We start from the raw sequence: 14,806 nt of genomic DNA, 5'->3' as shown, positions 1-14,806 counted from the left end.
CGCAAATTCTGTTCTTGCAGAAAAGTTGGAACCTTATTGGCTATCGGATGGCTTTTAACCAATAAACTTGCAACTTTTCTGTTAGAGTAGGTATTTGCGCATACGTTTCTTTTGCGAATGAATTCAAGAATCAAGCTCCGGGCCTAATTCTTTACTATGATTGGCTTCTGCTTCTAAATCCAACGAAGAACTAAAGGCAAAAACCAATCGTATTAGAGAATCACTGAGCGTTCAGTGATCCGCTCCGTCTGCTGAACGCGCCCAATAAAAAAATTTGTTAGTTCTTAGAAAAATTTTCGAAAAAATCTATTGTATCGTTGACTAATAAAAGTTCAAATATTGAACTTTTAATTAAAAAATAAGTTAAAAATAAGTTACTTTGTTTTTTTTAATCTAAGAAATTTTGAAAATTGATGGAGCTTTACAAAAGTTTGTTAATTTTTTATTTTAAAAAATGGAAATGTTAGTACTTGCCCTGTTATTCTTTCTTCGGAAAATTTGAGATATCTATTGAAATGGTAACGCTTCATATTAGTAACGCTTAAATTAAAAAAAAAAAAGAAAAACGTAAAAATATTTCTTTTTTAGGAAATCTACAAAAAAAATTCTATTAAAACAATAGCGTTTGACAAAAATTTAATATTTCATTTTTTGTGAATTAAAAAAGAAGGGGAAATATATTTCTTATTAGAGTCTCTCAACACCTTCTCAATTTATTTTTCTTGCTCTCGTTATTAATTAATTTGTTATTCACTTGTTCTTCTTACTATTTATCTTATAAATTTATTTTAGCGAAATACTAAATTCATTATAATCCAAGAAAAATAAACGTAGAAAATGGTGAAATTTTGATTATGGTTCTTGAAGGGAAATTCAATCTTTCTTCAAATTTTTTAAATCACGAGAAAAACAAAATGTTTTTCTACTTTTTTCTTCTTAATCTCCATTTTGTTTCAAAATAATTTTTTTTTCAATTCTTATCTCTCACTCAAAAAGCAACACGCTCATTTTCTTCTTTAAATAAACGAACACGAATATTGAATATTCATTTTTCTAACAATTCCAATTCTTTGTTACCATTTCTAGTCAGTCTTGCTGACTCCGCGATACTTTCCATGTATTCCTCAAATAAATAAAATATTTGTTATGCAGAACACGTAACCAGAGATAGAAAAAAAAACTGTATTCTTAATATTTCTCATCAGTATTTTTTGATATCTCGTTATCATGTCTCCTGGTAAATTAATTCGAAGAAGCTACGATTTCTACGAAACGAGTATAATGAGCATAACTAATCGATAAACAACGATAACTTATCTAATAATTTTTTCATGAACTAAATCATGCGTTCGGCGAACACTCGTATACTCACGATCACATGACGATAAGTATATGAAATATATATATATATATATATATATATATATATATATATATATATCATTTCAATATATTTATAAACTCTAATAACTTTTTCTATCTAATATTAGGAATATCAAGTTATCATATTTAATGAGGGACCCGTTCATACAATTTGCATCACATAGGATAAGCAAAAAAATTAGTATATTTCTAAAATATTCAATTTTTCATACACATAGTTGACAAGTTTTACAACAGCAACTTCGATCTTAGAGTTGGAACAATGAAAAGGAAGAGAAGGGAGAAGAACATGGTCATGCCATATTCATTTACCCATTATTTATTTATCTAGAACAGCCACATTTTATTAACTCTTATTATTTCAAAACAATTCGTCATTTATTACTGCCTTAAAAAGGAGGAAGCAAGAGCGAAGACGTGATACGGGGTGAGGGAGCGGAGGAATGTCCTCTACGCAAAAGGAAGAATCGAAAATTGACTACACAAATATTCAACAAATCATCACAATGAAAAACAAATGCGGGAAATCTTTTTCTTTCTTTTTTTTTCTCTCGCGCGCGCTCGCTCTAAAATTTTCTCGATATAAACATTTAAAAAAATCTCATAGTTTTTACTAACGAGAGGATGTAAAGAAGAGTGCGGCGGACGCGAGGAGGGAGAGAGCAGAGTCGACTGACCTACAATTCTACCACCTTCTCGGAACACGTCTATCGCGCCCAGATACATACTACCTAATGCAAGAACGAACATCCATTCGGCGCTGCTTAATTACCGCTCGTTCATCTATGCCTCTCCTCCTCCTCTTGCCTCCTCGGTGTTTATCAAAATCGGATGTGTCCTATCCACTGCCGCGAAGCAGGGAATCTTCTACCTCAACAGCTGCTATCACCTAACATAAGGCTTACAGTGTGTCGTATTGCTTTTTTTATTTTTTTTATTTCGAGAAAGATTCTGATTAGAATAGATATATTGCCTACGGGTATATACGCCAGTTATACGCTTATATATCCTCCTTTTTCTTCCCTATATCTCTTTTCTTCTTCCTTTCTTTTATTAGCCTCTACCCTCTATTGTTTACTTCCCTCCGTTTCGTTTTCTTTTTTTTATTGAAATATATATGCGCGCGTGTGGATATATATTGTGTGTATATATATATATATATATATTTATATGTTGACGTGATAGTATAATCAGGAAATCCCACAAGAGGAGTTTAGTGAGTGATATACAGATTCAATTTGAGACGATTATGTAGCGCTGACGAGAGGCGGAGCTTGTCTGCTGCTGCTGTTGTTGTTGTAGTAGTATGCTGTGGCATTGGATGGTGATATTGTTGCTGTTGTTAATCGATTAAAAACCATGGACCTTGAGCTGGTCAGGTTTTGCCAGACCTGACTTTGTCAGCCACTGGCATATATTCTCTCGCTGATCCCCCTGCAGCTGCAGCACCTCCCCGTACTCCGGGTGCTCTATTACTGTCCCATTGCAGGCAAACTCCTATGAAAATATAAATACAAAACGACGTGATCAGCAGAGCTAAAAACAAGCGTTTTTTTCTTCATAGGGACTGTTTCATCTGGATGCTTTGCTTCCACAAAATATCAGTTCTTTTATCTCCCAAAGGAAAGCGTCCAAAATTTTCCAGATTATACTTATCAGAGTGAGATAATTATAAATTCAAGTAATTTTATTAATATTGAGTAATATTATAAACAGCAGACTACAAATAACAGATTACAAATTTTTAGAATAGTTACAAACCAACATTTTAATAACTTAATATTACAATGTTAGTATAAAATATTTGGGCTAAAATCCATTTATTTATTTATTTCGTAAAATTTTAAAAACTCTATTTAAAAAGCTTTAAATAAAATAAGTTGATCTATTATTAAATAAAGTAAAAACAAAGTTTTAAAAACTTTATTTAATAATACAATTTTTGTCATTTTTAAAACATTTTAATAATAAAAAAATTGAAACTTTTGAATCTAAAAATGTCCAATTAATTTGGTTTATTTTTAAAAAACTTTATTTAAAAGATTTTACACAGTTTTTAAAAAACATTAATACATAGTTTTTAAAATGTAAAATAAATTGAGATGTATTCAACTAAGACCCTAAAAATGTGATCTTTTCTATCTAAATAATTGATATAAATAAATATTTAATCTAAATAAATTCAATCTAGATAAATAAAAGGTATTTAAATTTTACATAAAACCATCTTTTGCTATAGATCAATTTAGCTATAAACTAATCAAAATTTGACTTCTGTCAACACAATTGTATGAGATAACTATTTTCCATAATTATCTATCATTGCATAAATATATAATGTTTAATATAAAACACTTCTTGTTTTGCTTAGAAATGAATAGCATCAAAATGAGAATAACACTTAATATTTTTTATACCAATGAACAATATAAGAGCCATTGCAAACAGCCAAGTCATCGACAATGATCAGTGATCTCAAATCGAAACAAAGATTATTTCCCTTATTAACAAGTGTCAAACCACTTGTAGATGCACTTGGATGCTGTACATTTCTAGAAGGACTTGCAAAACTGCATCTGTCCAACCTAAGTATCACCACAATTGTTTGCATCAGACCTATTTTTAGTTCTACCTGACTAGTCAGTGGTGGGAGGAAACATGCTGCGAGGATGATGGCAGAGAGGACAGAAGTAATCGGCAGGGGTCGCCCTCTTCTCCTCCCTCCTACCTCCCTTCCATAAGAAAATAGAAGAGGCAGGGAAGAGAAGGGAGGAAGAAGCGTGGGGGAACACTCACCTTTTTACATGCTCTCACGATTTTCTTCAAGTCATATTCCGAGGAGAGTCCTTGCACCGTTGTTAAAGTTTTGCGACCATTCCGCTGCTGGATCCTTATATGAACGAGGCCGTCCTGGACGTCATCGTCTGAACCCTTGATTGCATCCGCAAAGGGGTCTACGAACACAGCAACGGATTAAGCGAGAGAGAGGGGTGGGGAGAGAAGGGGAAAGGTCAGCGAAACAAGCGCGTAATTTTATGAGCCAGGGCGGCGGATGGATTGCGTAGGATGATGCAAGGAGGGTTCCTGTGCGCGCCCGCTCACTCGCTTGCGAGGCAACGCTGTCGCCATTTTGATCGGCGTTCTCTCAAAGTAGGCTCCGCGAGAGGTGATGGGGCGCCGTTTTATCACCCTCATTTGCAAAGAACGAGAATGTGCACAAAGATAATAAATACAGTAAGGCTAAGATAACAAGAATAAAGAGAGGACAGGAAGAGATGGGCAATAGGGAAGCGGAATGTGGGCTCGAAAAGGGAGAGGGGGAGCGCGTGATAATGTGCGTTTCATTACTCACCGAATGTGTTGAGATTCTGGATGGACATACGACAAACAAAAGAGATCCCTCGGATGATATAGAACTGCGGAGCGCAGACGATGAGCGATTACGGGAATAGGATGTACAGAGACGTCGCCAAAGATCAGCAGCACACAAACGACGCGTGGACACCACCGGACAGAACAGAGTCGACGAAACCAAGCGCGATGGCCGTGTACGCAGCCGGAAGTAAAAGTTGCATTTGTCACGGCGCGATGGGTGGGGTTGGTTGCAATCGCCACGTTCCCAAAGCGATCGAGATTGACCATGAAGCGCGTAATTTGAAAATATGAATGCTTTCCATTAAAATATATATATTTTTTATAGTTTCATTATTTAACTGGTGCAGTAAGTTAAAGTAAGATAACAGAAAACATGAAAACAAAAAAAAACAGAACTAATCATAGTTTTTATTATTGAAAAAAATCAAATTCCTTCACGCGTAACAAAAACTGTTAGGCCGGATTTACAATGGGCGCATTTAGCAGACTCAGGCTGTGTTTCAAAATTGCTGTCAGTACTAAAAATTTATAGTTTCTGTTACGTACACTATAGATTTTCAGTACTGACAGCAATTTTGAAACACAGCCTCAGCTAATAGCGTTTTCGATTTGTTGATTCGACTCGACTCCGGGTCAATAGTTTGTTCCTTTTATCTTCATTTCTTGCACAGTTTATCACTTTTTTTGCAGTGGAAAAGAACAAACCATTGACTCGGAGTCGGATCGAGTCAGCAAATCGAAAACGCTATAAAGGTGCGTTCAGGTAGACATAGGGTGCGTTCAAAAATAGCTTTTGCTGGTGCTGGGAGAAAAAGTCAAGTTGGTAGTATTGAGAATTTCCAACGCTGCGTTCGTTTTCTCCCAGCTGGGAGCTGGGAGTAGTTGGAGACCGATCAAATGGGTGCATTTAGTGCAAATAGCAATGAAATATTGCTCTAGTTTACACCGAGCACTTGGTACGCGTATCAAGTAGTGAATTTAAGCTGATCAGCCAATGATTAAACACATTCACTAGTTATTTACTATTTGATACGCGTACCAAGTGCTTGGTGTAAACTAGGTCTTTGTTTTCGCGCTGACATATTTATTACTGAATCAGTTTTACCAATCATAAAAATTAAAATTTAGTGCCTACGGACTTTCATTAGTACCAACATCACTCCTCCATTTTTTGAGGAAATTGTCGGGTTGTTACCCGTCGAGCGTCAGCGTTGAAAAGGCACCTTGACGCGCTCGGTGGGAACGCTCCCTTAGTAGGCACGTACGGGGCGCGACTTTTGCGCGGGTTATATGCTTGAAATAATAAAGCTTTTATTCCAATATATTTGACTTATTAATAAAATAAAAATATATAATATTAAAAATTAAAGATATTAGATCGTTTTTACTGAAATTTGAATTTTCTATGATCTACTGATTTTTTTAAATAAATGACATATAAAACATAATTTACATTAAATATACAATATATTTATATTTTACACATAAATGTGTATTCAATGCTAAGTTTTAATACTTTTCAAGATCGTTTCAAGTAATATCTAAAAATGCTAATACGACTCTGATGACATCTTAAGACAGTAGGATATAATCTTAAATATAAGCTTCAACCATGAATACTGACTTTAGTCGATATATGTTGAATAGTTACATAATTAAAAAATGTTTAAGTATATCTAAACAGCTAAATCTTTTTTTCAATTATACTTCAAACTTTTCATAAACAAGATATAAGTAATTTCATACAAAAACTTTAGCCATAATCAAACCTTGTATACTAAAACTGTCTTAAGTAATATCTTAAAGTACTTTATCTTAAGATTACTTTAAACGACTATAAATTTAGAAGATGTTTTAAAACTGCAGACGATAAGACGATCTTAAACATAAAAATCGAGTACAAATATCAGCTTACAAATGATAACATCGTAAGACAATATTTAAGATGATTTGAAATATAAGAATCGAATGTTGGCTTTTGTTAAATTTATGTATATATGCACAATGTAAAATTAAACAAAATTAGACAATTAAATCAATCAAACCTTTCAATTATATTTTAAATCAAGTCTACAAAATACAAACGATTTTATAAGAAAAATGTTTAAGAAATAGTCAACTAAATTCTATAAATCATTCGCTTTTATGCTCAATGTATCTAAAATGTACATATATATAAACAAGAATTACAATTAATCGACAAACGCGATTAAGAATTTAGAAACTCGATGGAGTTCGTTCAAAAATTAAATAACTTATTAAGGAACACTTTATTGATATTTTCTATTGAAATAAAGTTTGAATTTACGTTTCTTCTTGTAACATCTTTCTCGTATAATAAACATTTTTTTCAAAAATTTAAGTTGTGCGAGATAATATGTCACATCAGCTTAAATTGGAGAGGCGAGTTTTATTTATTTTACATCAGTTCCTTACAAGCATACTGTCGCAGTTTCATTCAAATGTCTGAGAAACGATTCGATATAATTATGGGAAATCATATCGCTATAATAGAATAATAGCAAATTATCTTCTTCAATCGCTCATCCTTAGTTGCTCTTTTTCACAATCAACGTAAACTGATCTGTGAGAGAGAAAGATAGATAGATAGATAGATAGATAGATAGATAGATAGATAGATAGATAGATAGATAGATAGATAGATAGATAGATAGGGAGAGAGAGAGAGAGAGAGAGAGAGAGAGAGAAAGAGAGAGAAGAAGAAGAAACAAATTCCCCAAGTCAATCTGACATGATTCTGATGGTTTCTTTTGTACTCTACAACAGCTCGTTTATAAAAAGTAATCTGCTTGCGGCTTCTTGCTGGGTATTCCGCGACTTTCTTGCGGTGCTGCTTCAAATATCGTAAAATCTCTTTGCAGATGCTCGTTTAGCTCCAATATCGCGGCTACATTACCACATCTGAAATTATAATTATAAAAAGATATAAATAACTAGATGTTCGGATATTTATTCTGAAGTATTATTTAAATATAAGGAAAAAATATATTAATAAAAAAAAAACAAATATAGTATTTTCTGAAATTGTAAAACAATAAGTATATAAAAATAAAAAAAACTTGAAAGGACAAAATATGCAGTAATTGCAAAACTGATCAAATTGTATCAATGATTGCATTGAGCAGAAAAAGCTTTGCAACTGCAAAATTCTTTTATATAATTGCTTTATACATTCAGTTTCAACAAAAACTAAAGGCAAGAATCAACCATATTGAAGAATTTTACATTTTAACAATTGCAAAGCTGCTTTTTCTGCTGAATGCAGTCACCGTTCCAAATTTCTTTTGAAATTTGTAAATAAAAATATCTGTAGCGAGATTACAGATAATTATTTGTTTATATATAACTATAAAAAACTATTTTAGTCAATTCTTTTTTTTAATTAATTAAATAATTGTCATATTACCGTTTGTAAGTTTTGAACATTTGATTTTTTCACTTCTCGCATTACATCTCTCTCATTACATCGCAATTGCATGAAGAAAAAAGATAGAATTTTTAATTTGTCTTTTAATGCCTGATTTTTCATGAAATGTAAGAAAATCTTAAGTACTAAATTTATGAAGGTAATATATAATAAATTTGATTTGTATAAGTCACTGTGTGTAATAAAAGTAATTCAAAGTTCAAAGTACAGTTTTAGAGAACGAAATTATGCAAATATTACGCACCTGTAACAATAATTTGGCGCAGACCAGACGGTCAATACAGTCTCGTTAAAGTGCCATTTGTAGCCCTCCATTACTAACTGATGGGCTCGGCATATCATGTCGATATCGTTAGCGGAATTAAACTGCGCTACCACGTCGCTACCAAAAAGATAACCGGCTCCGCGCGGCGATACACCCCAGCCTTGAGTATCCTCGGGGTCCGACCACAGCAAATCACACATTGGCCCATCGTGAGGAACCTGCGTTATTAAATAAAAAATATTCAACATTTTAAAATTAGATAAAGCATTTGTGAGGTCAAATCGAATTAAATTGAATCTCTGATTTAAATACAAATCGAATCCAAATCAAATTTTCATATTACATGGTAGTTTAAATAATAAAGTATTTTCAATAATATTGCAGATCCTTTTTAATAAAAAATTATAAAAACTATAAAAAAATTAAACAAAAATTAAAAAAAAATAATAAAAAATGTTATTAAGTAAAAATTTATATATAGCAATTTTAAATTTTGTTTTAAATTGTTTTATAGAAAATTTGTAAACTTATTACAAATCTATATAAAATGTTGAGGCAAATTTACGAAGACAATTGTCTATCGTGTTTATAATTTTTTTGAATAATTTCCAAGATTTAGAAATAATAAAAAAGGTTGGAGATTGATAAACAAGATATTAGAATTATTACGCGCTGTCAAGCACATCCTAATTTGTTTTGCGAGAGATATATAAAATCATCAAAGTAGACGATTAATTCAAAATTCGATTGATTAAATCACAGATGATTCAAAATACTCAAATTATTCGAAATTTTCAAATTCGAAACATTCGAATATCTTTACTTAAAACAACTAAATTTAAATTTTTAATATTGAAACTTTGAGGTATTGTGTAGAATAGCTCAGTGCTAAAGTAGTTAATTTGTCAAGCAAAAAATCCAGACGTTTGATCCAGTTATTATCTTGCATATACTAGAAATTTTGAAAAATTAAAAAAATATTCCATTCTGATAAAAACATAAATCAAGATAACTGAAAGTAAACAAATTACAGTATGCCGATCTTTGAAGGACAGAGAAGTCATCAAATAATAAGAAATAAAAAAATATATACTCAAAGGAAATAGATAAAAAAACTATCTTTTTTTATAAAAATAGCAATTATATAATAAAATCGATTTGGAAGCTTTAACCTATACATCCGTGACTGTGATGTAACCATAGATATATAGATGAAGCATTATCTAATTTTCCCAAGATAAGTGGGGGAAAGGGGGCAATTATTCTTCCCTCACGCATGCGCAATTGATTTCTTTCGGCGGATTGTTATCGTCTAATTGGCCGTCTGCTGAGAAATACGGAAATGCGCATGCGCAAGAGAGGTATTTTTAGATAATCTTTGAAGTTAATCTCTTGGTAGATAATCATGGGACCAAGGCAAAAGTAAGCTTATGCTTCATCTATATATCTATGGATGTATCAAGTAAAGTCATTGCACCAGTCAATAAATAAATTATTTGAAATAAAAATAATTTAACATAATTTATCAAATAAAAAATAATACTTTAATCAAATTAATATAAAAATTAAATCTAAAAAAATATTAATTTATTATTTATTATTTCAAAACTTATTACTTTAATATTTTTTTTAAACTATCATCTATTATCAATTGTTCAATAAGTGATGTAGTAATCCTTCATATATTAAAACTGTAACTTTAGCAGATAAAAATATAAACATTCAATTATTAGAAAAAGATTATGGCGAATAAAACACAATAAAGGAACTCACTTCTTGTTTTCTGTCGATAGTCCGAATTTGATCTAATGTTTGAATACTAGGTGACAATCCACCATGAACACAAAAGATCTTGCCATCAATAATAGCAGATAACGATAAATAGTCAAATATCTCTGTGCAATACCGCCATACTGTTATACTGCCGTATTTGCGTAAGCACTCGTCATAAAAGCCATAAACTTGCGTTATCTGCCGTGATTCATGATTCCCTCGTATCAATGTGATTCTGTCAGGATAACGAACCTATGCGACAAAACATTAACTATAAATTTATATTATAATATCTGCTGTTTCCAATTTCCCTTTTAAATCCAGTTTTTATTAGATATAAAAAAATAAAAAATTATATAAAATAATATTTTATTAAATGATATATTTTGTTATTATTATATTAATATTATTCTGTGTATTAAAATTATAAATTTAAAGTAAAAACCCGTCTTTCAATATCCAAATATTAAAATAATTATAAAGATACTCCAATGTTTTCACATAATATAAGAGATCTTGATTTTTTAGAATAAGTTTATGATTAATATATAGGTACTCCTAATTTTTTCAAAATTTTTTGGTTATAGTTTTCTTTAATTTTCTAATATAGCATTGAGTTTTACAAAAAGAAAAATTTTAAGTTAATTACAAACAAAATTAAAAATTTTTTTTTAATTATATTTATTGTATACATAAGAAATAATAGTGTATGTTTATGTAAAGAACATTTTGGACATAAAAAATAAAGTTTCACGGTATTATTTTTAGATAAGGGTACAAAATGTTCATGAATCATATCTTATATTATATATATATTGTGTGTGTGCGCGCACGCACATATATGTATACATATGTAATTCTGTTTAAATATCATACTAATAAAAATATCACGTGTTACTACATTTAAATTATAATAAAAATAATTCTTAATATTTTCCACATCAATACTTTTCAATATTGTTAAAAATATTTTTTTATATAATAAATTAAGTTATAATTTTTATTGCTTAAATTTTATTATTTATTATTTAGAAGAGGGCAATATCAAAATCTCTGTGGTTAAAATACATATATATGAAAAGTCATGTAAATTCTTTCTACTTTTTTAAGTTGGAGAACCTCTTTAAAAACCATATTGTTTTATACTTTGACATACCTTTAACGCGAGTAAAAGTAGAAACGTTTCAACACTATAAAAACCTCGGTCTACAAAATCTCCCATAAAAAGATAATTTGTTTCTGGCACATCTCCACCTACTTTAAACAATTCCTTCAAGTCATAGAATTGTCCATGAATATCTCCACAAACCTATAAAAAAAACAAATCATGTAAGCGTGCTTTAACATGTTTAATCACTTCCACTCTACAATACCCTTAAACGCTTTTGAGTGATGTTTACATTTAAGTTTTAAGCCACAAGACATTAATTTGTATTGTTGTTTCCATCCATATAACTTTTTCACTCTTAATTTAACCATAGCTTAATTAATTTAAAACTTAATTTAACTTCATCCTTAAGCAATTTGACAAAATTTCATTTCTTGGGGCTAAAATCTTATATAGTGATTCTTATAGTCACCAGTCGAGAAAAAATATATAAATGAAACTCCTTTTGTTCAGTCAATAAACTGGCCAGTTTTTTATTCATACAAAGAAGAAGCACAATGTTTCGACCTTACATTTAGATCTTTATCAAGTGCAATTGTAACAAAGATTCAAATAATGTAAAGATCCGGAAAGCGCACATATTCTTGAATAAGAGTTTCATTTATATAAAATCTTATAGTTTACAATTGAGCGTGATGTGATAACCAATCAAAAGCGAGAGTAAATACAGATAGTGTGATATTGCGCTGTATCTGTAGCTGTGATAGACATGGATAGATGTAACAATGAATCCAATATGGATTTCAACAATGAATCCAATATGGATTTCAACACAGTTGGGTAGTAACTAATTAAAAAATTAAGTCAATAATAAAGTTAAAAAAAAATTACTTAATTTAGTTAATTTTAAATAATTCAATTTTTAACTTTAACTAGTTATTTTTGAAACATATAAACTTTAACTTATTAACTTTCTTCCTAAGTGAAAAATGTTATCCATGCAAAAAAATTATTAAAAAAATATATTTCTGCATAAAAACAAAAATTTTTTTATTTTATATAAACTTAATTTACAAATAAAATATTAAATATATTTTATGATTGATATTATAATTGTGTTGATAAATTAACTTAAATAAATTATAAGGGTTTTTAATTTAATATAGATAATGCTTCTTAAAATTAACTTTAGTTTAACTTAAATTAATTTAATTTGAACATAACTTTAACTGAGTTAATTTTCTGCTCATGTAACTTTTAACTTAACTAAATTAATTTTATAATCCATTAACTTTAACTTAATTTAGTTTAAAAAATATATTAATTTACCTACTTATATTAACTTAACTCTGAATTTCATTAACAAAAATATTAATGATGAAAATGGTAATCTAAACGAATCTGAATGAATGTTAATCTCTATTGTGAGAGAGAATCCAATCTTATATAATAAAACATTAAAAAAATTAAAAGTAGAATTATAAAAAAATATTGGAGAAATGCTCAAAACTAAAATATTTGTTATTAAATGAACAACCAGAACATTGGATTTTCCTTTGCAATATATGCACAAAGAAATTATAAAAAATAAAGACAGATCAGCCCAGTGAATTAATAGCTTAAAGTTATAAGTTTACATTCATTGTAGACATCATAACTTAATGGCTTATGCCTTATGTCTAAAGCTTAAAGTGTAAAGCATAAAGCTTAAATCTCATGGCTTAAAATCTCATTGTAGACATCGTTTTAGAAAATAAAAATAGTTACTGTCACAGGTGAGTCGACACGTTGCACATTGCTCTCCTCAATCAGGATCTCCCGCGCCTTCGCGCACAGGGCTTTGACCTCTGCTTCCTTGATAATTTCGCACTTCTTCAGTTGCTCGATCTGCCGATCCAGATCACTGGACTCGGCCATCGTATGACGTGAAATCGAACTGCTCTTGGAAAGCGCAACCGGCGCTTGTCAACGACTCTCACGTGCCCGCACAAATTGTCCCCGTCTCCACCAATGTGCCAGGACTTGCGGAAGAGCACGCGTGATAAACCGTGAAATAGCTGTCACAATATTATCAGATAATAAATATTTATAATATAGTAAAAAATTAATATACTTAAAAATTATTATAATTTTCTTTAAAAATATCGCAAATTATTTGCATACATTTTCTTCTTCTAAAAATTTAACTCTTTATCCAAAAAATCCTTGATAATACAAAACCTAAACTTGAAGAAAAATCTTCTAACCTGGCAACCCTGAACTATTGAATAAAACTCGAAATTCAAGCGGGTAACGAAGCACAGCGCGCGCGAAGAGATTTATACACATACGCTGTCTACGTCTTCGTTGTCGTCAGCCTAGGAGTTTCACCGCTGTGACCGATACATCAGATGAACGAAACCGCCGCAAAGTCTCTCTAATAATAAAACAACGGACTAAACAGACTAAACGAACAGAATCGAACGGGACAACCTCCGTACTGGCGAAATATTCACCGCACTTGCTCCCCCTCGAAACTAGTGGTGCAAGTTTTCGGCCGCCAGCACTGGCCAGCTAGCGATCGCAGATTGCGGCCCCAGTATAGCATACGGGGTCGTATGGGGAGGGGATAAAGACTAATGCCCGATTCATTTCCCAATAAAGTTATCCAGAGAATAAATATCAAGTTTAACCAATCACGTGCATGGATCTGGGGCTCGATTCTTGAATTCATTCGCAAGAAAACGTATTCGCAAATTCTGTTCTTACAGAAAAGTTAGAAATTTATTGGCTATCGTATGGCTATTAACCAATAAACTTACAACTTTCTGTTAGAGCGAGTATTTGCGTATACGTTTCTCTTGCGAATGACTTCAAGAATCGGGCCCCTGGGGCTCGATTCTTGAATTTATTCGCAAGAGAAACGTATTCGCAAATTCTGTTCTTACAGAAAAGTTAGAAATTTATTGGCAATCGTATGGCTATTAACCAATAAATTCACAACTTTCTGTTAGAGCGAGTATTTGCGTATACGTTTCTCTTGCGAATGACTTCAAGAATCGGGCCCCGGGGCCCCGATTCTTGAATTCATTCGCAAGAGAAACGTATTCGCAAATTCTGTTCTTACAGAAAAGTTGAAAATTTATTGGCTATCGTATGGCTTTCAACCAATAAACTTGCAACTTTTCTGTTAGAGCGGGTATTTGCGCATACGTTTTCTTGCGAATGACTTCAAGAATCGAGCCCCTGGGCCCCTATTCTTGAATTCATTCGCAAGAAAACGTATGCGCAAATACCCGCTCTAACAGAAAAGTTGCAAGTTTATTGGTTAAAAGCCATACGATAGCCAATAAATTTTCAACTTTTCTGTAATAACAGAATTTGCGAATACGTTTCTCTTGCAAATGAATTCAAGAATCGAGCCCCTGAATAATTTTAACCGCAAGATAACTGGACGTGAAGAAATCGGGGGTAA

At 31.3% G+C, this 14,806-nt stretch overlaps 2 protein-coding genes across 3 annotated transcripts; both read right to left on the bottom strand.

The window, feature by feature from the left end:
- Nucleotides 1–1,549: 1,549 nt before the first annotated feature.
- LOC105836621 (eukaryotic translation initiation factor eIF1) lies at nucleotides 1,550–4,946 on the bottom strand. The gene is made up of 3 exons (XM_012680783.3): nucleotides 4,736–4,946; nucleotides 4,180–4,337; nucleotides 1,550–2,880 (listed from the first exon to the last, which is right to left on the bottom strand). The coding sequence occupies exons 1-3, from the start codon at nucleotides 4,761–4,763 to the stop codon at nucleotides 2,734–2,736; spliced, it is 333 nt and encodes a 110-aa protein (XP_012536237.1). The 5' UTR covers nucleotides 4,764–4,946; the 3' UTR covers nucleotides 1,550–2,733.
- Nucleotides 4,947–6,790: 1,844 nt separating this feature from the next.
- On the bottom strand, nucleotides 6,791–13,905 carry LOC105836622 (serine/threonine-protein phosphatase 4 catalytic subunit). Of its 2 annotated transcripts, none has more exons than XM_012680784.3 (6): nucleotides 13,599–13,904; nucleotides 13,120–13,409; nucleotides 11,401–11,553; nucleotides 10,245–10,496; nucleotides 8,451–8,689; nucleotides 6,791–7,680 (listed from the first exon to the last, which is right to left on the bottom strand). In XM_012680784.3, exons 2-6 carry the CDS (start codon nucleotides 13,267–13,269, stop codon nucleotides 7,551–7,553), a joined length of 924 nt encoding a protein of 307 aa, XP_012536238.1. In that variant the 5' UTR covers nucleotides 13,270–13,409; nucleotides 13,599–13,904; the 3' UTR covers nucleotides 6,791–7,550. The 2 variants fall into 2 exon arrangements, with proteins under 2 accessions (XP_012536238.1, XP_012536240.1); XM_012680786.3 differs by having other exon boundaries at nucleotides 7,551–7,680; nucleotides 13,683–13,905.
- Nucleotides 13,906–14,806: the final 901 nt, after the last annotated feature.

The sequence above is a fragment of the Monomorium pharaonis genome, chromosome 11, assembly GCF_013373865.1.
Source record: "Monomorium pharaonis isolate MP-MQ-018 chromosome 11, ASM1337386v2, whole genome shotgun sequence".
Taxonomy (NCBI): domain Eukaryota; kingdom Metazoa; phylum Arthropoda; class Insecta; order Hymenoptera; family Formicidae; genus Monomorium; species Monomorium pharaonis.
Note: the sequence above shows the minus strand (reverse complement) of the source record. Positions and strands in the feature narration are given on the sequence as shown.

Excerpts from the sequence above, each read along its gene's own strand:
- LOC105836621 (XM_012680783.3), bottom strand. The coding sequence starts at position 4,763 with ATGTCCATCCAGAATCTCAACACATTCG. Across the intron at positions 4,338-4,735 it reads CCAGAATCTCAACACATTCG|ACCCCTTTGCGGATGCAATC; the intron begins GTGAGTAATGAA and ends CTGTGTTCGTAG. Across the intron at positions 2,881-4,179 it reads TCGTGAGAGCATGTAAAAAG|GAGTTTGCCTGCAATGGGAC; the intron begins GTGAGTGTTCCC and ends ATATTTTCATAG.
- LOC105836622 (XM_012680786.3), bottom strand. The coding sequence starts at position 13,269 with ATGGCCGAGTCCAGTGATCTGGATCGGCAGATCGAGCAACTGAAGAAG. Across the intron at positions 11,554-13,119 it reads GTGTCGACTCACCTGTGACA|GTTTGTGGAGATATTCATGG; the intron begins GTAACTATTTTT and ends TTTTTTTTATAG. Across the intron at positions 7,681-8,450 it reads GCGCCAAATTATTGTTACAG|ATGTGGTAATGTAGCCGCGA; the intron begins GTGCGTAATATT and ends TTATAATTTCAG.